General features: G+C 37.2%; 1 protein-coding gene and 1 pseudogene across 10 annotated transcripts in view; one reads left to right on the top strand and one right to left on the bottom strand.

The window, feature by feature from the left end:
• CCDC171 (coiled-coil domain containing 171) overlaps window positions 1–26,868 on the bottom strand; it is a 322,833-nt gene that overhangs the window by 279,080 nt on the left and 16,885 nt on the right. For 9 of the 10 annotated variants that reach the window (XM_038552441.1, XM_038552440.1, XM_038552446.1 and 6 more), the window contains 4 exons: window positions 20,897–21,032; window positions 11,687–11,861; window positions 6,143–6,333; window positions 3,521–3,652 (listed from right to left, as the gene is read on the bottom strand). In XM_038552441.1, the coding sequence (XP_038408369.1) occupies window positions 3,521–3,652; window positions 6,143–6,333; window positions 11,687–11,861; window positions 20,897–21,032 (634 nt within the window). The remainder of the gene's footprint in view (window positions 1–3,520; window positions 3,653–6,142; window positions 6,334–11,686; window positions 11,862–20,896; window positions 21,033–26,868) is intronic. The other variant, XM_038552445.1, reaches the window with a different exon arrangement.
• LOC119874076 lies at window positions 24,863–24,959 on the top strand (annotated as a pseudogene).

Raw genomic sequence — 26,868 nt, 5'->3', positions numbered from 1 at the left:
TGGACACCAAGCATACTGAGGGATATAATTCCATTTACATAATACAATGATAAAATGTTCATATACCTTTAGATAAGGAGTGGGATTTGGTGGGGGAGGGAGTCATAAGACCTTCACTTTTGTTTTTGAATTTCCCTAAATTAGGGCATTTTTTACAATGAGCACAATAGATAGCAATTTTATAAATTGAATATAAAGCTATTTCCTGTTTAGAAAAAAACAGGCAGGACCAGTGCCAGAGTCACTGTCTATGCTGCTTGCTTACACAGGGCACCACTGGGCAGTTGCCTAGGAAACTGCAAAGAAATGCTCCTTGCTGCTCTAGATCATTTCAACCAAACTTCTGAAACACTTCCTTTCCATGCAGCTTCTTCCAGGATGTCCCGAGATCACAACCATGCCTACCAGATCAATCTTTCACATGTTGCCCTCCAATCCAAAATACACTGCCTACTGATACCTAAGCCTGCTCTGATACCTTCCTTTACTGCCTCCCTGTTCTTCTTTGCTTTAGTGTATGTTATTATTTTCAATCTACATTTCCCAGGCATCTTGCCATTACAAATTCTCTCATTCCTTATCACTAGATGTTTAAATTAAATTTAGTCAATGAAGGAAGAAAGGATTTTATTCCCTGGTTGAGTTACAGAATTTGAGAAACAAGATAAATACGAAAAAATACACATCTTCTAAATGCTTTCAATCCTATTGATAAATTATACATTGAAATGAACTGGAAAAGTGACAAAGAAAAGGGCATGGCCATTTAAAACAACCCTTTACTGCTGCATGTCCCACACTATCTACAATAGAAAAGCTTGTGACAAATAAGCATCTTCAAAGTTCCTATTGCTAGAGGAGGAATGAAGAAATAATAGATAAAAACATAACAAATGGCCATTTTAAATTAAAAATTTTAATGGAGATTAAAAAATTTTTAAATAAGAATATATATTTCAAAATCAGTACAAATACTTCGTTTTTAAATTAAATTGGCTTTGGCTTGTTTGGGAGTTTCTTGGGGGAGGCTTTGATTTGTTTTGAAATTTCAAATAATGCTAAAGAGAGACGTGGAGTTTTTATGTTTATCAAAAGAGGACATGCATTAAAAAAAATGAGAAATGCCTTTTTAAAATGAGGTAACTGCACTAGAGTTCCCATTAATATTCCAGAGAAGTACACCTCTATTTAGCGTTTCAATTACTAGGAAAGAAAAGAGACATGGCATAAAATTAAGATTTTTTTTTATAGTGGGACTGAATTCTAAAGCCCAGATGAAAGAAATACTACACCTGCTTTGTCTGTTAAAGATGGGGTTTCACTTAGAAGGTGGTTTTTTTTTTAACTTATTTTAAAAACTGAATTCTCTTAGAGAGTCGCACAAAGAGAATGCTATCCCATACTAACACCTAATTATAGGATGGAAACCTACACCCATCAACAGCAAATAGGGAAGTGAATTTCAATCTATCCCTCGAGTTATTTAAAAAAAGACTTTTAAAAATATGAACAGTTGCTTAAACTTGCTTTAAAAAGAAAAAAAGTTTTCTTTTGTTAATGTTAAAAGGATGAGAAACTAAGAGTCTGAGCTCTGACCATTTAAGCTACAAAATACAATAAAATGTATCTTATGCTAATACTATACTGCATGTTAACTAATTGGAATTTAAATAAAAACTTTAAAAATTTTTATCTTACAAAAAAATGTTGTAATTAAGGAGTATGTTCTCTATTCTTTCCCATACATAATAATTAAAGACCGATACTGGGGCACCTGGCTGGCCTAGACAGTGGAGAATGGGACTCCATCTCAGGGTTGAATTTGAGCCCCATGTTGAGTATAGAGATCCCTTAAAAAAATTTTTTTAAATCTTAAAAAAAAGAAGGCTGATACATTATACTCTTGGTACTTTATAATATAGAGTCTGTTATAACCACACACATTTCATCTGAGGTTTATAGGATTGACCAAGAAACTGCATCTAAAAATCACATCATCCACACATTTAAATATAAAGTTCTCTGAATCATATTCTGCAAGTTTCAGGCTTCTGGTTGGTGGCACTGAAGATTTATGAGTGTTTCGAAATGAAGAGATTATTTTCATTTACTTATTTTATTTGTTTCAGGTAGCCTTTAAGACAATTATAAAAAACAGGTCAAATGTCATGTGCTCTGTGATGGTTTCCCCAATCTCCTAGGCAGTTAATTTCTCTTTCATGATCCCACACCACAGTATTTTGTCAAAAATTTTATTATATTTCAACATATTTTTTCTCTTTCATGTCTCTCTGTTTTAAGATCCTCTAGGACAGAAATTATATCTTAATCAATTCTGTAACCTCAGTACCCATAGTAGAAACTCAGGGAGGGAGAGGGAAGGGAAGGAAGGACACAAATTACAAACAGACTCTAAGAATACCAAGAGGTCTAAAGAATGATTGTAATGTCTTTCCAGATTCTATAGATTGAGTGACTGGTAAGAAAAGCATTGTCCAAGACCAAAGGTTTGGGAAAGCTGTGGATATGTTGGTATTTTGAATACTTACATATACAACAAATTCAGTATTTCCACGGTTTATTGCCAGTTTTCACTCTTAAAGAAATAAGGTGGCTCTTCTCTGCATGTTTTTGGCTGCCTTTGTCTTGCAGAATTGTTTCTAACACAAAACTACTCCAAAATTTATTTTAGATAGATATTATTCATTCTGTGAAGAATATGTATCTTGGCTATCTACAAAGACTATGTATTTCAACTTGTCATTTTGTACAGAGAAAATGTCTTATCACAAAATAAGTAATAGAAGAAATTATGGAGATTTCTTTTAAATTTTAAGTTAGTTGGTCAGTGAATTAACAGTTCAAATTTCTCTTATCTCTCTTTCAAAATACATACAATCTCCTGAAAAACAATGCACAGTACATCAAAGTGAGAATCTGGTGACCTGTAGTCTTCTCCCACATTAATTACTCAGTCTATGATCTGAGTACATCATAAACCTCCATCTGCTCATCTACAATGGGGGTTGGATATAGTCAGTTATTTTCCAACCTATTTGAAGCCTTGGAGATTCTGTGTGTTGGGGGAAAGGAGGAAATAGAACACAATTAAGAATTTCCTCTCTTAAAAAAAGAGTTGAAAAATCACTATGCTGTATTAATTTATAAGCATTATTTAATATCTAAAGTCCAATTATTCTATTTGTTTAGGCTATTAAAGACTGTGAACGGTCTCATACTTTAAATCGGAAAAATAAAATACCAAATGCATGCATGTACTTCCCAAAATCAAATAATTTATGCAATGGAAGTCACCCAATTCTAATTCTAATAGTATCTACTCACAACAGTTGCCCATATTGTCACGTAACCACAAATGAAACATGGCCTTTCAGAGATCAAAGACTAGGAGTCATTTTTGCATTGAGTAAGCTAGCCAATTATTACACTAATGTAATTTTTAGTATCATAAGCATTAAAAAGACATATTTAAGGAACTGAATTATTATTTTTAAAATACCTGCACTATAAATTGTAACTCTCTTCTTTCTGCATCCCATTGTTCTGCTTGTAATCTAAACTCCTCCAGTGCTGTCTCCCTGCTATGAGACTCCATCTCATTCTTCTCCTGCTGATGTTTTTCCAATGCTTCCTTTATATGAATAAAATCTTGCTTTACTATTAGATCAATGAACATCATCTTTCTTCCTTCATCCCCAATTCAAGTGTACACAGGACTCTCCTTACTTATAGATGGCTAAAACTCATAATTTATGTTAAAATCATTAATAGAACTCTATTATATTTTGATCATCAGCATGCAGATTACATGTAGTCTACATGTAAAGTAGGTAACATAGAAAGTTCTAATTACCTATGAACAAACTGGATTATCCCTGATAATTTACATATAAAACTCAGAGAGTACATTGTATTTACCAAAGGTGATAAGGAAGGAATCTTTTTTTTTTTTAATTTTTATTTGTTTATGATAGTCACACAGAGAGAGAGAGAGGCAGAGACATAGGCAGAGGGAGAAGCAGGCTCCATGCACCGGGAGCCCGACGTGGGATTCAATCCCAGGTCTCCAGGATCGCGCCCTGGGCCAAAGGCAGGTGCTAAACCACTGCGCCACCCAGGGATCCCCTGCGCCACCCATGTATCCCGATAAGGAAGGAATCTTGTGCAACAAATCAGTATAAAAAAATGCTAGAATGTCAATAATTTAAAAAGTTAAAATTTTTTTGAAGGTTTGGATTTTAGTAACTAATTTCTAATTCTACAGATAATACTTCCAAAAAGCTTTTTTGAGGTGAGTTTTCCTAGTTGTACTGCATTTACAAGATCTAACACTTGGTTCAAACTCTTAAAAATATAAAATGCAGGGGCGCCTGGGTGGCTCAGTCAGTTAAGCATCTGCCTTTGGTTCAGGTCATGATCCTAGGGTCCTGGGATCAAGTCCCAGGTCCCCACATAGGACTTCCTGCTCAGCCAAGAGCCAGCTTCTCCTTTTCTCTTTGCCCCCCCCCCCCACTTGTGCTCTCTCACTCTCTCCCTGTCAAATAAATAAATAAAATCTTAAAAATATGTATATAAAATACAGGTTCCCCAAGAAGCCCAATTTAAAACTAAGTTTCCATTAACACAAGATTGTGTGGTTGATAGAGAAGGGAGAGCCTTCTGTATTCATATAAACAGTAGCAGTGATCTGCATAGTAAAGATTACCCTTAGAACTTTCACTAATGGAAAGTCATCACAAAAGTCCCCTCCAGCTAGTGTGACTCCTATTCAACCCCAAATTCCCCCAAAGTCTATGCAGATCAGCTCAAAGTCAGTAGCATAAAATCAAGTAGCTGAGTAAGATCACAGAAAGATCTTACAACCTGAAATGCAGCCTGACTGACTGATTATAAGGAGCTGCTGCCATTATGCTTCTTTCCCCATAGTTCTAGACATTTTACATGAGGAAGGTTATACAAGGCCCCTCAGGGACCTGGGAACCTAAACTCCCCCCCATTCAGATACTAAGGGAGCCCTTGTACACACCAGGCATTGTTAGAGGATCTGGGAACATAACGCTAAAGAGACAAATTGTCTGACGTGAAGGAAATCAGATCTGCTGACAATGCCATGGAACCTTGTACTGTAACTTTTACATTTAGTAAATGCTTGTGTAAAATTACTTTCAATAAAGAGTTATTTCTCCAGAATTCTGGAAAGTCATTAGTGGTAAATGTAAAGCATTTCTATCACTTTGTTTTTTATTTAAATTGGTGCTTCAAAAAAAAATGACAAATATAGGCAATTCAAAATGTATCTTTTAAGGGGCTGGCAACTTCAACCTTAAATCATACTTTTACTTTAGAGAGTTAAAAAAACAAAAACAAAAAATTGGAAGATAAATAGTTCAAATAATTTCAGTAAAAGGTCATCAAATATTTGGTCATATCTGTATAAAATATACTCTACATAGAAAATGAAGTTTATATCAGATATATAAATTTTTTTGTATTTATTGCATATTCAGACCAAAGTCAAGAGCCCATATTTCAAAACTTCCAAATTTTCCTACTGCTGCACCTAAAGGACAGGAGGTTCTCGTCTTCTTATACTCCCACACAAGTAAGTTCCTTTAGTTTGATCAGAAATCTCAAACTGTTTCTCACAAAAGAAAACAACATACAAATTAATATATTGCTAAAACATATTACAAAAAACACACTTAAAAATGCCCCTGAAAGGAAAGAAAAGAGGAAGAAAGGGAGGTAGATAGGAGGAAATCAGATTTTCTTGATTTTTGGTAGATATTTCCCTTCCTAAGGATAATTTCATTTTTTTTTTTTTAAGGATAATTTCAAATAAATGTGTAACATATCTCAATGATTCTAGAAAAATTCCTTTATAAAAATAATTTACCTGGAGGTGCCTGGATGGCTTAGCCAGTTGACTGTCAGACTCCTGGTTTCAGCTCAGGTTGTGATCTTGGGGTTCTGGGTTAGAGCTCAGTAGAAAGTCGGCTTGAGGTTCTCTCTCTCCCTTGCCCTCTGCCCCTCCCCCACCCCAGCTTGTGCACATGTGCCCGCTCTCTTTCTCTTTCTCTAAAGTGAATAAATAAATCTTTAAAAAATAAAAATAATTTACCTGTAGGGTTTTCTCTAGCCTGCTTTTTTCTTTCATAAGTAAATCATATTCTCGATTGCAATTTTGAATTATATTGTCTCTTTCCTCCAAATCATGTTCAAATTTTCTGCATTCTTCTTTCCACTTCAGCTGGGAAGTCTGGAATGCCTTCTCGATCTCATTTGACTTTCCTTGAAGTTCTGCATTCTGAGCTATTAAAATATGAAAGAATAATAGGTATATTTACAACCACAAATAAAGTCCCTAGAAGTTCACACACCTAAGAATCGGAGTTGATTTTATAACCATATACAGTGTGAACTTAGAACAAAACATTTAACCACTTTGCCTCAATTAGCTCTTGAAAAACTCACTGTTCTATCTAGAACAGCCTACTCTCTAATTTCTCCATCTTTTCTTTGCTTTCAGACAAAGGTGATTTTGACATGAAATCGAACAACATATTCCTAGAGGCATGCCCAAGTTTAAGTGCACCTCTAGCACCAGCTGCAATTCTACTATTTTTTCTCCTATTCAAGAAAATAAATCAAATGTGCATTTTTTAAACTGTGACATATAGGGCTTTTTTTTATTTTTTAATAAAGACTTTATTTATTTGAGAGAGAGAAAGCATGAAAGAACACAGAGGGAAGGGCAGAGGGAGAGGGAGAAGCAGGCTCCCTGCTGAGCAGGGAGTGCGATGTGGGGCTCAATCCCAGGAACCCAGGATCATGACCTGAGCCGAAGGCAAATGCTTAGCCGACTGAGCCCCCCAGAAGCCACTACAGGGGTACTTTTTAAAAAGACCTAATAGATTACAGATTTTGATATTCCACTACTGGCAACAACTTAGTTGTGACACATTTACACATGAAGCTGTCACAAAAATTGAAATTGGGAACTACTGTTTCACAACCCTTAGAACTATAGCTACTGACTCCACCAAGGTTCGGCTCAACTCACCTCTTATTCGAGTATTACCTCAACAATAACTAACACATCTCAACTCACTATGGCTGCTGCTCTATTTCAGAATCTAGAAAAGATGCAATGAAACACTCACAGGTCTGGCTCCATCACCTACCACCTGATTAAACTTCTCAGATTCTTAACCCTTAATGGGAGTAAAATGCCTCCTTGCTAAGCTGTTGTGAAGATAAAATGAGGAAATACATACAAACACACTTGTTAAACAAACCAAAATAGAAAAAAAAAAGTCATAGTTAACAGTATTATTTTTAAATTATATCTGTGTTAATCAAAACCACAATGAGATTCCATCCCACAACAGTCAGAATGGCTAAAATTAACAAGTCAGGAAACAACAGATGTTGGCCAGGATACAGGGAAAGGGGAACCCTCATACACTGCTGGTGAGAATGCAAACTGGAGCAGCCACTGTGGAAAACAGTATGGAGGTTCCTCAAAAAGTTAAAAATAGAGCTATTCTACAACCCAGTAATTGCACTACTAGGTATTTATTCAAAGGATACAAATATAGTGATTCAAAGGGGCACATGAACCCCAAAGTCTATAGCAGCAATGTCCACAATAGTCAAACCATGGAAAGAGTCCAGATGTCCATCGACAGATAAAGAAGATGTGTTATATATATTCAATGGAATATTACTCAGCCATCAAAATAATGAAATCTTGCCATTTGCAAAGACATGCATGGAACTAGAGGATATTAAACTAGGTGAAATAAGTCAGTCAGAGAAAGATATATATCATATGATTTCACTCATATGTGGATTCGAGAAACAAAACAGATGAACATAGAGAAAGGGTGGGAAAAATAAAATAAGATGAAATCAGAGAGAGAGATAAACCATAAGGAGACTCTTCGCTATAGGAAACAAACTGAGGGTTACTGGAGGGGAGGTAAGTGAGGGGATTGGTAACTGGGTGATGAGAATTAAGTAGAGCACTTGTGATGAGCACTGGGTGTTATATGCAACTGATGAATCACTAAACTCTTCCTCTGAAACTTAAATAAATAAACAAATAAACCATGTTTGTGTTTCAAATGGATCATATATTCAAAAGATTCAAAATTCGAAGGTATAAAAGGCACAAAAAGTCTCCTCTTCAATCCAGTTACTCCAATCCAGTTACTATCTCTACATGAGATTATTCCATGGTCTAGTATCCAGACTGTAGGCAAGAAATTTAAGGTCATTTTGGTTCCCATTCCTTTGCATATGGCCTATTTTTCTTTTTGTGCCTTTTGTGTCTTTCTTTTCTCTTTGAAAAAATTTAGGATCTTCACTTTGTCTCCATTCTTCTGAAATTGCATAATAAGCTTTGCCTTCAGGTGGGTCTATTTCTTGTCATAGTGGTGAATGTTCAATGGGCCCTTTCAATCTGGCAACTCATAACCTTTAGTTCTGAGATGATTTCTTAAATAATTTCATTGATGATTTATCCCTCCCTGTTTCCTCCCTTATCTCTTCTTTCAATATTACCCTATTATTCAGGTTGACCCTCAAATTTTCTTGCCTATTCTCTCCTATTTTTCCACCTCTGTCTTTTTTTACTCTGATTTCTGGGGGATTTCTTTCATCTTCATCTATCAATGCTTCTGTTGACATTTGTCATTCCTGATTTCACATTTTTTATTTCTAAGAGCTTTCCCTTCTTTTTAATAACATCTGGTTCTTACATTATAGATGGAATATATTTTCTTTCAGCTCTTAAGATATTAATGTTACTTATTAAGTCTTCTCAGAGTTTCTGATTCTTCCTAATTATTTTGTTTCTCTACATTTTAGAGGCTCTCCCCAAGCATCTGCTAATTCTTGGTTGTCTTCTCTGAACTAGGGTAACTGTAATGGTGACACAGTTACATACCTACCCATATACCCACCACCTAGATTCTGAACTTCAGGATAGGGCTTGATAACCATAGTCCTTTACTGGAGGAGGATCTGGTTGGGTCATTTATTAGGAAACTCCCAATATCAATATCATTAGGTTTTTCCTCTTGGTTTGGTCAGATGAATAGAAGAGTCTTCCAAGCTCCCACATGGATATAGAAATCTGGGTGCTAGCTTTTGGAGAAATCAACAGAAAAAGGAGGCCGGAAGAAATAGTTTCTCAATATTCAGCATTGAGTATGCTATATTCCTGTTCTTGCTAGTCTGGAGACCCTGTATTTTATTGTTTCCAGAGATTAAGCCACCCAACTCCCAGCTCCCTCTAGAAAGTGAGAGCAATCCCAGAGCAGCATGCTCTTGGGAAGGAGATCTAAGAACCTATTTGCCTCTAGAACAAAGAGCTTTCATTTAACCCTCTTTATTTTACCTACTACTGTTATTCCAATTCTTAATTCCAGAGGTATCTGGTGCTTCCAGTTCATAAACCTTTTGACTATCTAACAAGTTGTCCACCAACTGTTTATTTTAAAAGAAATTACCAGGTTTTTCCCCAAAGTAATTGTACCATTTACTTTCCCACTTACAAAGTATAAAAGTTCCAGTTGCTCTACATCCTTACTAACATTTGGTATTGACAGTCTTTTCAATTAGCACCATCTAATGGGTACGTAGTAACAGTCACTGTGGTTTTCATTTGCATTTCTCTGAAGACAAGTGAGGTTAAGCATTTTTCATCTCATTAATGGCTATTCTTCTATTTTCCTCTATAGAATGTCTGTGAAAATCATCTGACTTCGAGAAAGTAACTTCCCATCTTTCCTAGACTTCAACCTCCTCATAATTAAATCAAAGTCATTAACTGATATATTTAGTGCCTCTCGATTCTTGCATTGATAAGTTCCAGGTAGTGTTGTGGTTATTAAATACCAGGAGTAATCAAAAATACTTCTAACCCAAGACAGCTGGCCACAACTTGGACCAGATAACCTTTACAATAACTGCAATTTAACATTTGTTTAGTCCCATGTGGTTATTAACAAAGCACTTTTCATTGTCACTTCATCCTTAAAACAACCTACATTCAAATATCACTAAGTATGTGGTAAAACCAGGATCTAAATCTAAATCTACTGAATTCAAGTTCAATGTTCTCTTAATTAAAACCTGTTGCCTACAAGAAGGTTCATAGCAACACTGGGGCACCTGGCTCGCTCAGTCGGTGAAGCATGCAACTCTACCTCAGGGTTGTGAATTTGCGCTCCATGTTAAATACAGATTACTTAAAAATAAAAGCTTAAAAAGGAAAAGGAATGTTCATAGCAACATTACTCTTAATAACAAAAAACTGGACATTACCCAAGTGCTCATTAACAGAAATGGATAAATATATGTGGTATGTCATAAAACATAATACTAAGCATCAATACAGAGTTCATACAACAATATGGATGAACTCACACACCCAATGTTGAAGGAAAACCAGACATAAAAGAGCCCATAAATGATTCTATTTAATATGAAGCACAAGAAAAGAGGCACAATTTATCCTTGCTATTAAAAACCAGGATAGTAGTTATTCATGTGGATGGACTTCTGGTAATTTTCCATTCCATGATCTGGGTGCTTCCTATGAGTTATATGCTTATATCAGACACATTTCTTTTTTTTTTTTCTTTAGATTTTATTTATTTATTCGATAGAGAGACAGTGAGCACATGTGGGGGGGAGGCAGGCAGAGGCAGAGGGAGACTCCCCATGTAGCAGGAAGTCCCTGTGGGGCTTGATCCCAGGACTCTGGGATCACAACCTGAGTCGAAGGCAGACACTTAACCAACTGAGCCAACCAGGAGCTCTGGCACATTTCTTTACATATATTATACTTAAATAAAAAGATTTTTAAGTGCTCATATGCTATTTAACAGAGAGCTTCTGAGGATTAAATCTACTACATTTTTCTTTTCTAGGTACCACCCTCTAACCCTATGGATCCCAAACCCAGGCCATCAACAAAATCACCTGCAGTACTTCTTGAACATACAGACTCTCTCAAGCTGGAAATTCCTTTTTTTTTTTTTTTATTTAAATTCAATTTGCCAACATACAGTGTAACAACACCCAGTGCTCATCACATCACATACCTTCCTTAATTCAAGCTGGAAATTCTAACTGATAGAATTAGATAGGGGTCCTATGATTTTTTTTTTTCAAATCTCTATGTGATTCTGTTGATTGGATGGAACAACTGCTCTACAAAGTGATTAACAGGATTTTGACCCCCTTTTTCCATACATGCACAACATTAAAAAAATTAATGTAAAGAAAATGAATGTTCACATGAATGCTAGAAGACCTTATACACATCCAGTAAAGTCTGTCCATCATAGGCCAAAGATTAAAAACCCTACCTCTGACCCTATATGGCGAACATACACAACAGTGAGTAATGATATACAATAAGGTTAAACCCTAGGACGCCCAGGTGGCTCAGCAGTTTAGCACCTGCCTTCAGCCCAGAGTGTAATCCTAGAGTCCCGGGATCGAATCCTGCATCGGGCTCCCTGCATGGGGCCTGCTTCTCCCTCTGCTGTGTCTCTGTCTCTCTCTCTGTATCTCTCATGAATAAATAAATAGAATGTTTAAAAAAAAAATGTTAAACCCTAAGCATGGGAAAAAATAAAAGTCTTACCACAGAGTTTTTCTTGGATTCTATGTGCCTCAGCTAACCTTTCTTCAGCAGCCCGTCTTCCAAGACCAACTTCCTTTCTAGCAACGGCCAGGTCATATTCCAGACTTTGTCGCAATGCCTCTCCTTTTTCAACCTCGGATCGCAGCTTGGCAATCTGGCTCTCATAGCTAGTCAGCTGAAAACAAATTTTGAGATCATGAACCAGTATTAAAATATGTCTCCAAGATTATGAGATCATGCACCCAAACATTTAAATGTCTTAGAGAAATTTGTTTCTATAATATTTATAAGACAAGAATGTATAAATTTATACTTTTCTAAAAGACTGGAAAAGAAGCACTAGCCCTAACAAATGACACTCATTAGTTTTCTAATTTTAGAGAATCCACTAGAGAAAAAAAGAAAAACAAAAATTCTTACATGATCTCATAAAAATAAAGAGAAACCGCAAGGTTTTTTTAAAGTAGGCCCCATGCTGGGATGCCTGGGTGGCTCAGTGGTTGGGCGTCTGCCTTCAGCCCAGGGCATGGTCCTGGGGTCCCGGGATTGAGTCCCACATCAGGTTCTCTGCATGGAAACCTGCTTCTCCCTCTGCCTGTGTCTCTGCCTCTGTGTGTGTGTGTGTGTCTCTGTCATGAATAAATAAATAAAATCTTTAAAAAATAAAAAAATAAAGTAGGCCCTATGCCCAATGTGGAGCTTGAGCTCATGACCCCAAGATCAAGAGTCGCATACTCTACTGACTGAGCCAGCCAGGTACCCCTTAAACATTGCAAGTTTTAAACAGAAATAGTCATGACTAAGAAGTGAAAAAAATGACACATAGTAAGTACTTTAAGATTCATCCTCCCGGGATCCCTGGGTGGCGCAGCGGTTTGGCGCCTGCCTTTGGCCCGGGGCGCGATCCTGGAGACCCCGGGATCGAATCCCACATCGGGCTCCCGGTGCATGGAGCCTGCTTCTCCCTCTGCCTATGTGTCTGCCTCTCTTTCTCTGTGTGTGACTATCATAAATAAATAAATAAAAATTTAAAAAAAATAAAAAATATATTTATAAAAAAAAAAAAAAAGATTCATCCTCCCCTCTCCTCTTCCTATTCCTGAAATGAAATCAAGAAGCAAATTGCAACAAAGCATAGTTTGGTAGATATTGTCTATAATATTTCTCTTATGACATGACTGATGGAGCATGAAGTCATAAAAGTGCTAATTTTGTAGGGATTTTAATGAACCAATATTTATCTAATATCTGCACAACTACATAATTAATAACTAGATTTATCTAAAATCCTTCCATGAGTTGTGTGACAGAAGATACGTCAGAGTCAGAATAAATGATTTATAAACTCCATTCCCACTCCAAAATTCTATGATCTAATCAATGATTCATTAAATAATATTAAACAATTCCTATGTGTCAAGTACCATGAAAGATATAAAACAAACATTATAGAGTCCCTGATCTCAAGTAATGAAATTTTATAGAAAGACATACAGAATAAGTTTTATAAAAGAGGTAAAAATATTATGATAGTTCAAAAAAAAAAGCAAAATTATTTGCTACCAGTGGTCAAGAAAGAAATGATGGATGAGAGAGAATACTGGAAAGGCATCACGTAGGACAGCACTGAGCTACTATACTAGGCTAGAAAAAGATGATGCCATTATCAGAAAGAAAAAAACAAAAGAATTTCAGAAAAGCAACATCAGAAATTACCCTAAGTAGTGGTTAATATGTACAGTGCAGCAGAATGACATTCTTTTCCACATATAAAGAATAGAAAATGATCATTTTAATTTTAAAATATTTTAGCAAAGTAAATGTCTTCAAAATACTTTTACAAGTAAGAATTTACAAATCTTTTAATAATAAAGAAAAAATCATAGAATCTTAATTATGTATTCAAGATAACTCATTTTGTTTCAGAATCACTCTATCCCTCTCTGCCCACCATATCTCATCCGTCCCCATAAGACTAAAGTTGTTAACACTTAGGCATTCCCAGTTGTGCCAGTCATTCACCTGTTTGCCCTCAGATCCCCTCCCTATTCTTCTGCAGCTCTGCTCTGTATTATAGGACTACATTTCCCAGGATCCCTTGACAAGTGGCCTCTCAGGTTTGGCCAATAGGAGGCATTTGTGATATACTTTTAAGGGCAAAAGTAGTGAACCCAGGGTAGTACTCCCGCTCCAGATCTAACTTCAGCAGCGTCCCTGTCTTACCTGTTGCTTCAAATTCTCCTGGACAGTCCCTCCCAGCAATCAATGAAGACCTCTTTGCAGGCAGAAATAGGGCACTTTTGCAGTGACCCATGGCTTATAGTGGGATCACAATTACTTAAATTATCATGTGCAGTTTAGAATAAAATGCCAGTTGAGGACAAAGCCCTGAAGAAATGAAGTAGGAACTGCACTTAACCATTAAGGCAGCATTGCTTATTTCAAGATCTGCAGAGTGGGAAGGCTAAATGTGACCATTAGCTTATAAACACAAAGTGATAATCTCAAAGCTTTAGAATATCAGTTCAAAATAGCCCGAAAGTCAGAGTTTCTATGTTAACTTTAAAACAATCTTTTATATCTTATAGCCCCATGCTGATAAGGCTAAGGTCCAGACAGAAAATCTAATTAGGAGGAATGCAGAATCACATTACAAGTTGAATGAAGTGTCTCACCAAGTTTCTAATGTTAAGGTAGTAGGTATCAGTTGGGAATGAAGTAGGAGCATAGGAGATGGGATGAGGACTTTTAGAATTAGACAAACCTGAAAATTATAAACTTCCAAATCTCCTCTAAACATCCCTTACCAACAAAAGCAGCTTCTCCTCCCTGAGACAATTTGTCATCCCTTGCTTAAAGACTTAATAATGAGCACACCTCAAACAGTTGCCTTGCCAGAGGATCTGCAAGCATACGTCCACCACTCTTTGTCACCATAGATAAATTCTTTTTTTTTTTTAGTTACCCAATATTCATTTTTTAATAAATTAATTTTTTATTGGTGTTCAATTTACCAACATACAGAATAACACCCAGTGCTCATCCCGTCAAGTGTCCCCCTCCATGCCCATCACCCACTCACCCCCACCCCCCGCCCTCCTCCCCTTCCACCACCCCTAGTTCATTTCCCAGAGTCAGGAGTCTTTATGTTCTGTCTCCCTTTCTGATATTTCCCACACATTTCTTCTCCCTTCCCTTCTATTCCCTTTCACTATTATTTATATTCCCCAAATGAATGAGAACATACACTGTTTGTCCTTCTCCAATTGACTCACTTCACTCAGCATAATACCCTCCAGTTCCATCCATGTTGAAGCAAATGGTGGGTATATGTCGTTTCTAATGGCTGAGTAATATTCCATTGTATACATAAACCACATCTTCTTTATCCATTCATCTTTCGATGGACACCGAAGCTCCTTCCACAGTTTGGCTATTGTGGACATTGCTGCTAGAAACATCGGGGTGCAAGTGTCCCAGCGTTTTATTGCATCTGAATCTTTGGAGTAAATCCCCAACAGTGCAATTGCTGGGTCGTAGGGCAGGTCTATTTTTAACTCTTTGAGGAACCTCCACACAGTTTTCCAGAGTGGCTGCACCAGTTCACATTCCCACCAACAGTGTAAGGAGGGTTCCCTTTTCTCCGCATCCTCTCCAACATTTGTTGTTTCCTGTCTTGTTAATTTTCCCCATTCTCACTGGTGTGAAGTGGTATCTCATTGTGGTTTTGATTTGTATTCCCTGATGGCAAGTGATGCAGAGCATTTTCTCATGTGCGTGTTGGCCATGTCTATGTCTTCCTCTGTGAGATTTCTCTTCATGTCTTCTGCCCGTTTCATGATTGGATTGTTTGTTTCTTTGGTGTTGAGTTTAATAAGTTCTTTATAGATCTTGGAAACTAGCCCTTTATCTGATACGTCATTTGCAAATATCTTCTCCCATTCTGTAGGTTGTCTTTTAGTTTTGTTGACTGTATCTTTGTCACCATAGATAAATTCTGATCTCAGTATGTCACAGGTGGAGAAATGCATAGTCTGCTCCAGGAAAAAAGTGGCTTATGTAGCAAATGAAATGCAAGATCTTGCTAATCTTGTATTAGCAGGAACCTGCAGAACATACACAGGATTGCTTTGGACTTAATAAGCTAGTTCTAACAGTTTGCTAGGGTGGGTGACTGTAGATTGAATTCAACACCAGCCGACAATCACTCATAAGGTCAAAATGCCAGTACTTTTCTGACATAATATGGAGACTTAAGGAGAAGTGTGTGATTTAATGTGAGCAAACCAAAACTTCTCCTTTCTCTAAGTACATCCTCTTCAAGAGTGCAAAGGATATTCTTTTCCTACTTAAAATGCTATAAAATACACTGGCACAGGCAGCACAAGCACCCTTATAAAGCTCCGGAAACTAATCTCCATATACCAGAGATTATAGCAGATGATGCAGATAATGGTGGAAGACATCACAATTGAGACGGACTCCCCAATTTCAATCAAAATAATTGAATTCCAGAGTGGCAAAGTCCAAGTGGTAGGAATTAACCATCAGAAACAAGATGAGGACAGTTACTACAATGGAAAACAGGACTATAGAAGTAATCTTAGCTTCCTGATCCTAAGTATTTGTGGTGGCATCTAATTGATTATGGTGCACATAGGAATTCAAGAGATGGGCAGCCTTCTTTTTTTTTTTAAGATTTTATTTATTTATTCATGAAAGACACAGAGAGAGAGGCAGAGACACAGACAGAGGGAAAAGCAGGCGTCATGCAGGGAGCCTGATGCAGCACTCGATCCCGGGACTCCAGGATCATACCCTGAGCCAAAGGCAGGCGCTAAACTGCTGAGCCACCCAGGGATCCCCCCATATTTGTTTTCTTGAGCCACCCATACAACTGACAGAAACCTACCCTCTGCTCATGAGTTGTTGTTTTCTCACTGAAGGTGCAGCACGTGCAACAGCAGTAAAATGGGATCTACCTCCTTCTTAAAACATTTCTGCGTTAACATCTTTATGCTCAACTACCTGTCTTAGAACCTCCTCCCTGTGTCATTCTCCGTATCTTCCTTTATGCCCCCTACAGCATGCCTCAGCCTCTAACAGAAAGGATTTTCATAATTATTATGCTATGACCCTCCTTGCAATCTGGCAAAGCCTTCTCAAATAATGTAATTAAATGCATAAAATAAAACATACAGGATAACAAAAAGAATCAAAGTATAAAAACAAATATATAAAAGCAAATTTGTGATGCCATAATGTACTTCTTTAATAACCCACTAAATAACAAGCTCTACTTACAGGTCCAACAATCACTGTCATTTCAAAGTAGCAACAGGTATAAATAGTATCTCAAAACTTGCAAATCCTGAATTGTGTCTTTGTGATTTCCAGTGATGATAAAGTCAAAAGTACTGCTAATACTACTATGGCTTGTTAAAGGAGGGCCAACTGGGTTAAGCCTTTCATAAGTGAGAGAAATGCTTAACAAGTTAGAGGTTAATAAAACATAAAATGTAATTTTTCCTCCATCTAAGTATATGGATTCCTTGGTGTCTGTTTCTAAGGACCCCAGCTTAAGAACACCTACTCTTAAAAGGACTAGCTGGATCAAACAATATCTTCAGGTCCTGAAGCCTAAAAAGTCTACTGCTTGGTCCTAAGTTTCCAGTACCTTTTGGCTAAAGAAAGTTATACTGTCCTTTTTTATCCTCTTCCATCCTCATTTAAAGACATTTTCCTACTCTAGCATCACTGTCTGGACCAAGGAGTTATTGGAATAGCTTCACACTCTCGTGTCCTCTTTCACACATTTCTATTACCATGTTCAAATGATTCTAACAATCACTGCAACACTGAAAATCCTGTGGCATTGTCCCATCCCAAAAATCCACATCAGGGCAACCTAGTTTCATCTAGAAGTACTGAGTCGTATTAGTGACCCCTCTCTCCATACCCTCTGCCTACTAATAAATCTCAACAATAACTGAAGTTCAGGAAAATTAAATAACTTATCCAAGAACCCACAACAATAAAATTCCTAGAGATTTTAAGGGTATTAATTTCATTTTTTATTGAGATCTAATTGACATAGCATATTAGTTTCGGGTGCATAAGATTTCATATTTTATATATATTGCAAAATCATCACCACAATAAGCCTAGTTAACATGTGTCACCATATATAATTACAAATTTTTTTCTTGTGATGAGAAATTTTAAGATCTACTCTCTTAGCAACTTTCAGGTACATGATATAGTATTATTAACTATAATCACCATGCTGTATATTACAACCCCATGACTTGTTTATTTTATAATTGGAAGTTTGTACCTTTTGACTCCCTTTACCCATTTTGCCCACCCCCTACCTCCAACATCTTACAACCACCAATTTGTTCTCTATCTATGAGCTTGGTTTTTGGTTTTTTGTTTTTACATTCCACATATGAGAGCATACTGTGTTTATCTTATTTATCTTTCTGACTTATCTTACTTAGCATAATGCCCTCAAAGCCCATCTATGTTGTCACATATGGCAAGATTTCATTTTATTTTATGGCTGAATAATATAATAGTCCAGTGTGTGTGTGTGTGAACATACACACTACAATTTCTGTATCCATCCACCAATGGATATAGTTTTGTTTTGTTTTGTTTAAGATTTTAAGTACTCGCTATGCCCAAGATGCGGTTCTAACTCATAACCCCAAAATCAAGAATCACATGCTGTACTGACAGCCAGGCACCCCAGATTTTAAAGATATATTATGCTAATCACCAGTATGATGCCTGTTAACATTAGAAGTATCTAATAAAGGGCAGCCCTGGTGGTGCAGCGGTTTAGCGGTTTAGCGCCGCCTGCAGCCTGGGGTGTGATCCTGGAGACTGGGGGTCGAGTCCCACGTTGGGCTTCCTGTATGGAGCCTGCTTCTCCCTCTGCTTCTCCCTCTGCTTGTGTCTCTGCCTCTCTCTCTCTCTCTCTCTCTCTCTCTCTCTCTCTCTCTGTGGCTCTATGAATAAATAAACAAAATCTTTAAAAAAAAAAGTATCTAATAAAGTAAATTATGGCCTTAGTTTTTTATATAGTTTCATTCCTCTCAGCCTTGCTTTATTACAGGCATTTTAAAGAGTATAGGACTAAAAAAAATTACTACATAATATAAGTAAAATCATCTAAACAAAGAACTGAAGGAGTAAGAATGGATAGTAATATGAAACTGGAGTTGAACCATTATAACTGCCTATTGCAAGAAAATTATCTTTCTTCCCTGAAATAATGTCCTATCTCTTTCATGTGAACACATATTTTAAAACATTTTCAACAAAGGGAGAAGACAAATGATGACAAATGAAAATAGTGTGAAAGGATATAGATGAATGATTATCATGATATAATTATTAAGTAAAATGTACACTTGGTTTTAAAAATAAGTTTTGGAGATTATAAACAATATATACTTTACAAATATTTTATATTCAGTATGTAATATTACAATGTCAATAAAAGCAATTATTGCAATTACCCTTTAAAATTACCTCAACTGCCACTAAAAGTACATATAAAACTGTCATATATTCGTTGCTTGTTACTTAAGCCACTGTTCCTTAGACAATACAAAAAAAGTCATTTTTTTATTCAACACACAGCCACTGAGGACCTACTCTGTGCCAGGAAGAAACGTGAGAGATATGGGGACAAAGCATGGTCATTGCTTTCAGCTCTTAGGAAACTTACAGACTAATGAAGAACAGGTAAGCATGAAATAAATGTTTTACCCCCAAAACACCTGTAACAGCAACATGTTATAGGAGAGCAAAGAAAGGAGTAATTAGTTTCACCTAGGGAGGCTTTAAAAGGTTTCCTGACAGGACAGCATCGGAATTCAGCAAAAAAGGAAGGAAAACAGACTATTTATCCTTAAATGTCAATAAATTACAGCTACTCTTACAGAGCACAGACACTCTATGAATTTTATTTCCCTTAGTTATCACAACAACCCTTTGGGTCCGGCATTTCACAGTAAGAAAACAATGATATACAGGATAAATTGTTCCCCCAAGGTCACATATCTTATAAATGGAAGGGCCAAGGATGACTCCAGATTTGTGTAACTCAATATTCTTCCACCAAACCAGGCTGTCAAAGCTGAGTTTAAAGAGTAAGATTAAACAGAAAAAAAGAGAAAACAGAAAAAACACAACAGACAGAAGTGACATAAACAGAAAATTCATGAATTATCTTAGAGAAAAAGAGAGCTACTATCTTGGGAATAAACACACATAACATCAAATATATATATTTATGCATATGCATACACAGTAATAAAAGCTATAATAATATCATAAAATAAAAACTAGGATAATTTATTAATTACACTATGATTAAAAGTTCCATACTCAGTGGTGCCTGGGTGGCTCAGTTGGTTGAGCGGCTAACTCTTGATTTCAGATCAAGTCATGATCCCAGGCACCCAGGATTCAGCCCCTCATCAGCCTCCTTGCTCAGCAGGAATTCCACTTGGGGATTCTCTCTCTCTCCTGCCCCGCCCCTTAGACATGTGTACATGCACAAGTTCTCTCTCTCTAAAATAGGTAAATAAATCTTTTACAAATTCCACACTTTAATCTACTTAAGATTGTTCCATGATTGAGCCATAAAGAATCTAAATTAAAATTTCAAAAATGTCTAATTGACATTTAGTCACTAAAGGCATTCATCAATTATTTTATCAAGTTTAACCCATTAATTAAAATAAACTTAAGAGGGCGGCCCCAGTGGCCCAGCAGTTTAGCGCCGCCTTCAGCCCGAGGTGTGATCCTGAAGACCAGGATCCAGTCCCACGTCAGGCTCCCTGCATGGAGCCTGCTTCTCCCTCTGCCTGTGTCTCTGCCTCTCTCTCTCTCTATCATGAATAAATAAATAAAATCTAAAGAAATTAATTAAATAAACTTAAGACAACATACAAATCTAATAATTCATTAAACTTCTAAACACTCCTATACAATTCTACTATATTTAAAAACACTGTTTTCTTTATTATAAATTCCTTTTTAAGCTCAAAAATGTCAAGGTGATGTTAAACATGGAGTCTGTAATATGAATGAATCTAAAATAACCAAATTCTACTTTTGACATTATTTGAAAGAAAAACAATTCTAAAAAAAATAAAAAAAAGAAAAAAAAAAAAAGAAAAACAATTCTACCTCTGCATTGTGCTTAGTTGTTATTTCCAATTTTTCTTTCTTAGCCCGATGAAGTTTCTTTCTGAGATCAGCAGTAATATCCAAGTCTGTTTCACTTTTAAACATTTGTTTTACATCAGATGAGGCATTCTTCAACCTATAAAATGAGAAAATAAAATATAATTCTCACTAAGTGTATTTCCACCATTTCTGGTATTTCTAATAACTTATTTTTCAGAGATCACAAGGAACATGACATCTTTGCTCTAAAGAAACTTACAATCTAGTGCAAGATGTCAATTACAGAAGCTTGCGAGAAATACAAAAAAGTGTATGGCTAGAAACAAACCACCATTTCAAGATGGTATTTAAAGAATGGTCCTATCAAACCCTGTGTAGTTTTGGAAAATATTGAGTTCTTTTTACCTTTTGAAATACTATATTTATTGCAAATGTAATAAATACATATTACAAAAAGAAAAAAGTATGAGTGACAATATAGATTCAGCTTAAAGATAGCAGACTAGGTTGCCTGGGTGGCACAGTCGCTTCAACTTCCAACTCTTGATTTTGGCTCAGGTGTCATCTCAGGGTCATGAGAGCGAGCCTGCAATAGGCTCCGCACTGGGCACAGGTCGGCTTAGGATTCTCTCCCCCTCTGCCCCAACCCCTGCTCTCGTTCTCTTTCTCAAATAAGTAAATCTTAAAAAAAAAAAAAAAAAAAAACAGGGACACCTGGGTGGCTCAGCGGTTGAGCATCTGCTTTAGGCTCAGGTTGTGATCCTGGGTCCCAGGATCGAGTCCCACATCAGGCTCCCTCGGAGGAGCCCGCTTCTCCCTCTGCCTGTGTCTCTGCCTCTCTCTCTGTCTCTCATGAATAAATAAATAAAAACTTAAAAAAAAAAAAAAAAAACAGGGACAGCCCGGGTGGCTCAGCAGTTTAGTGCCGCCTTTGGCTCAGGGTATGATCCTGGAGACCCAGGATCGAGTCCTACGTCGGGCTCCCTGCATGGAGGCTGCTTCTCCCTCTGCCTGTGTCTCTGCCTCTCTGCCTGTCTCTCATAAATAAATAAATAAATAAATAAATAAATAAATAAATAAATAAATAAATAAATAAATAAAATATTTTTTTAAAAAACAGCAGACTATAAAGCACTGTCCCCCCAAAATTAAAATTAAAAATGTAATGAAAGTATCAGCAAAGAGAATTTAGAGATAAAAATGCACAAGGAGAGGGATCCCTGGGTGGCGCAGCGGTTTGGCGCCTGCCTCTGGCCCAGGGCGCGATCCTGGAGACCCGGGATCGAATCCCACGTCGGGCTCCCTGCATGGAGCCTGCTTCTCCCTCTGCCTGTGTCTCTGCCTCTCTGTCTCTCTCTGTGTGACTATCATGAATAAATAAATAAAATCTTTAAAAAAAAAAAAAATGCACAAGGAGAAAGAGCACAGAGGATGAGACAATAGCAATAAAATATTAGAAGTTGGAAAGCAGGTGGTAAGTGGTAACTGATTTACATAAGAGAATTGAATTTAAAGCCAAAAGTGAGAAAAAAAAACTGATTTACACCTGAGCCCCCAAAGCTCAATTAATTGACAGTATCTTTGAAAAATGGGATAAAAGAGCAGAAAACAACATAATTGGTTGAAAGTCGGCCAAAGAAATGAGATCCTCAGGTCCTCTACACCATAAACCACACAACTGGGTACCGATCTCTTCTCCATTCTGGAAGAACACTAGGTAAGGGCTTATTCCCTGGAGAGGATAAAACAGAAGGTCTGTGGATTAGAGACATCAGATACAAACTGTATCAGATCCCATACCAAAAATAGGAGACTCAAGCCAAAAATTATGTAATAAGTCAGAGCCCTGGTCTTCTAAAACAGCTTGTCTGCCAAAACAATGGCAGCCAAGTAGAGAAGGGAAGGTGAAAACCAGCAAGGTGAAAAAGACCTAAAGATGCAGATGCTAGGGGTTCTCCAGCAAACACCTTAACCACATCTCCCTATGGAGAATGCCACAAACACAAGGCCTTACACAATGAGCTTCCAAGCTTGTTAGGCCCCTATTTTTATTTCTTTTTAATTTATTTATTCATGAGAGACACAGAGAGAGAGAGGCAGACACAGGCAGAGGGAGAAGCAGGCTCCATGCACGGAGCCTGACATGAGGCCCCTACTTTTAAATCTGAACAGTCACCTAAGGATCACAAGAAGTTAGGAAGCAAGAGTTAGAGACCAAATTGGGGACTGGGGGGAAGAACCCGCAAAAATTATGCAAGGAAAAGAGAACTTTTAAAAGGGGGAAAAAAAACACATCTTCAGAAAAATAAGAGGAGATATAATATCCATAAAACAAAAACTTAAGGGCAGCCCTGGTGGCGCAGCGGTTTAGCGCCGCCTGCGGCCCAGGGCGTGATCCTAGAGACCCTGGATTGAGTCCCACGTCGGGCTCTCTGCATGGAGCCTGCTTCTCCCTCTGCCTGTGTCTCTGCCTCTCTCTCTCTCTCTCTCTCTCTCTCTGCATCTCTATGAATAAATAAATAAAATCTTTAAAAAAAACTGAAGGTGATAAAAATATTCAGAGAACAACAACAACAAAAAAACGGAACTCTTGGAAATCAAAACACAAACTAAAAAATGAAAAGCTAAATAAGTAAATGTAGGGGCGGCTGGGTAGCTCAGTCAGTAGAGCATCTACCTTCAGCTCAGGTCATGATCCCAAGGCCCTGGGATCAAGTCCCAAATCAGGCTCCCTGAGGAGCAGGATTCTCCCTCTCCCTCTCCCTCTCCCTCCATGTGCTTGTGCTCTGTCTCTTTCTTTCTCTCTCTCTATCAAATAATAAGTAAATAAATCTTTTAAAAAATAAGTAAATGTGGGATGCCTGGGTGGCTCAGCAGTTTAGTGCCTGCCTTTGGCCCAGGGAGTGATCCTGGAGTCCCAGGATTGAGTTCCACATTGGGTTCCCTGCATGGAGCCTGCTTCTCTCTCTGCCTATGTCTCTGCCTCTCTCTACCGGTCTTGCTCATGAATAAATAAATAAAATCTTAAAAAAAAAAAAAAAAAGTAAATGTAAAAGTCTCCTAGATGCCTGAGAAAATTCCAAGGGAAAATAATTTCCACTTAGAATTTTATGCCCAACAAGTTATCTTTCAAAGACATGGAAATAAGAAAAGACTATTTCAGATCTACAAGGCACCAAAACATTTACCTCCCATGAACTTTCTCAAGAGGCCGATGGAAGATTCCACTAAAATAAGGACCCAAACTGAGAAAGACATGGGATTTCAAAAGTAGAATATTCAAGACAGAAAAACAGCAAAGCGGTTTCCAGGATAATGAAGGAACACCTGGTAACAACTGTGTACCTGTGACAAAAGCACAGCTCCTAAAGGCCCATCTGTCCCAGCTGATTTCCTGAAGAAGATGCAAACAGAAACAACAGAATACTTCAGGGGGATGGGTGAAATTGGTGAAGGAGATTAAGAATACACTTATCTTGATGAGCACTAAATAATGTATAGAATTGCTGAATAACTTTCTTGTACATCTGAAACTAATATAATACTTTACGTTAACTCTACTGGAATTAAAAATAAACCAGATTACTTCAATTATCTGAACATATTGAGAAATGTGTACCACTTGATTGGACACTGAATTCATGATAAATTCATAGAAATTTAACAATCAATGGAACAATTATCAAATCCAAGAAAAATAATGTACAAAAGACAAAAAATTGTTACTAAATACTACTACATGGCTCAACTAGAAAGTGTTCAAAATTATAATAATGTAAACATCGAAAACTAACCAAGATTATAATCACTAAATATACAGAAAAAGGAAACAAGCCTGAATAAAATTATGAGCTTCTGTAGTGGGAGCAGTCAGTCGATAACGGCTAAACCCAAAAAATCAAATAGCAATACAAAAAAATTTTTAAGAGACATAGATTTTGAAAATCATCTCAGAGCATGGGGACAGTGCTGGCTTCAGCAGCACATATACTAAAATTGGAATAATACAGAGATTAGTTTGGCCCCTGCACAGAGTATAGTGACAGATGGCAGCTACACTTTTAATGAGCACAGCATAACATAACATAGACTTGTTGAATCACTATCTTGTACTGAAATTAATGTATCATTATGTGTCAACTATACTTCAATATAAAAGATACAAAATTTTAAATAAATTAAATCAAATTTAAAAATTTTTTAAAATAAAAATCATCTCAGAGAATTGAAAACCATGGTTTCTAGAGATCAAGACAGTGATTTGCTGGGTTTTTTAAAAATATTTTATTTATTTACTGAGAGAGAGAGAGAGCAAGCCTGCACATGTGCACACAAGAGAGCGAAAGAGAGTATGAGCAGGGAGAGGGGCAGAGGGAGAGGAAGAAGCCAACTCCCCACTGAGCAGGGAACCTGAGGTTGGGCTCCATCCCAGGACCCTAAGATCATGACCCTACGACAGACACTTAAGCAACCCAGGTACCCCTCAAGACTGATTTGTCACACCTACAGAATGGGAGAAGATATTTGCAAATGACCTATCAGATAGATAGATATATATATACATATATATCTATATATATATATATCTATATCTATATCTATATATCTATATGTATCCAAGATCTATAAAGAACTTATTAAACTCAACAGCAAAGAAACAAACAATCCAATCATGAAATGGGCAAAAGACATGAACAGAAATTTCACTGAGGAAGACATAGACATGGCCAACAAGCACATGAGAAAATGCTCCACATCACTTGCCATCAGGGAAATACAAATCAAAACCACAGTGAGATACCACCTCACACCAGTGAGAATGGGGAAAATTAACAAGACAGGAAACAACAAATGTTGGGGAGGATGTGGAGAAAGGGGAACCCTCTTGCACTATTGGTGGGAATGTGAACTGGTACAGCCACTCTGGAAAACTGTGTGAAGGTTCCTCAAAGAGAGTTAAAAATAGAGCTACCCTACGACCCAGCAATTGCACTACTGGGGATTTACCCAAAAGATACAGATGCAGTGAAAAACCAAGACATCTGCACCCCAATGTTTATAGCAGCAATGTCCACAATAGCCAAACTGTGGAAGAAGGAGCCTCGGTATCCATCAAAAGATCGCTTCTCGGCCTTTTGGCTAAGATCAAGTGTGGTATCCATCAAAAGATGAATGGATAAAGAAGATGTGGTCTAGGTATATAATGGAATATTACTCAGCCATTAGAAACAACGAATACCCACCATTTGCATCAACGTGGATGGAAGTGGAGGGTACTATGCTGAGTCAGGTAAGTCAATCAGAGAAAAGGACAAACATTATATGGTCTCATTCATTTGGGGAATATAAAAAATAGTGAAAAGGAATAAAGGGGAAAGAGAGAAAATGAGTGAGAAATATCAGTGAGGGTGACAGAACATGAGAGACACCTAACCCTGGGAAATGAACAAGGGGTAGTGGAAAGGGAGGTGGACGTGGTGGGGAATGGGGTGACCAGGTGATGGTCACTGAGGGGGGCACTTGACAGGATAAGCACTGGGTGTTATACTATATGTTGGCAAGTCAAACTCCAATATAAAAATATACAAAAAAAAAGACTGATTTCTCACAAGCAAATTAGTTTTGCTATCTTTCCTAATAGCAGTAAGCCCCGTAGAACATGAGATTCTTTAAATAATGTACATATGTGACTTTAATTTTTTTTTAAATAAGACTAAAATAAAACACAGAGAATCAATGAAACCAAAATTTGGTTCTTTAAAAAGATCAACAGGGATCCCTGGGTGGCGCAGTGGTTTGGCGCCTGCCTTTGGCCCAGGGCGCAATCCTGGAAACCCGGGATCGAATCCCACGTCGGGCTCCCGGTGCATGGAGCCTGCTCCTCCCTCTGCCTGTGTCTCTGCCTCTCTCTCTCTCTGTGTGACTATCATAAATAAATAAAATAATTTAAAAAAAAAAGATCAACAAACTTG

Source organism: Canis lupus, chromosome 11, assembly GCF_011100685.1.
Source record: "Canis lupus familiaris isolate Mischka breed German Shepherd chromosome 11, alternate assembly UU_Cfam_GSD_1.0, whole genome shotgun sequence".
In the NCBI taxonomy this organism is placed as follows: domain Eukaryota; kingdom Metazoa; phylum Chordata; class Mammalia; order Carnivora; family Canidae; genus Canis; species Canis lupus.
Note: the sequence above shows the minus strand (reverse complement) of the source record. Positions and strands in the feature narration are given on the sequence as shown.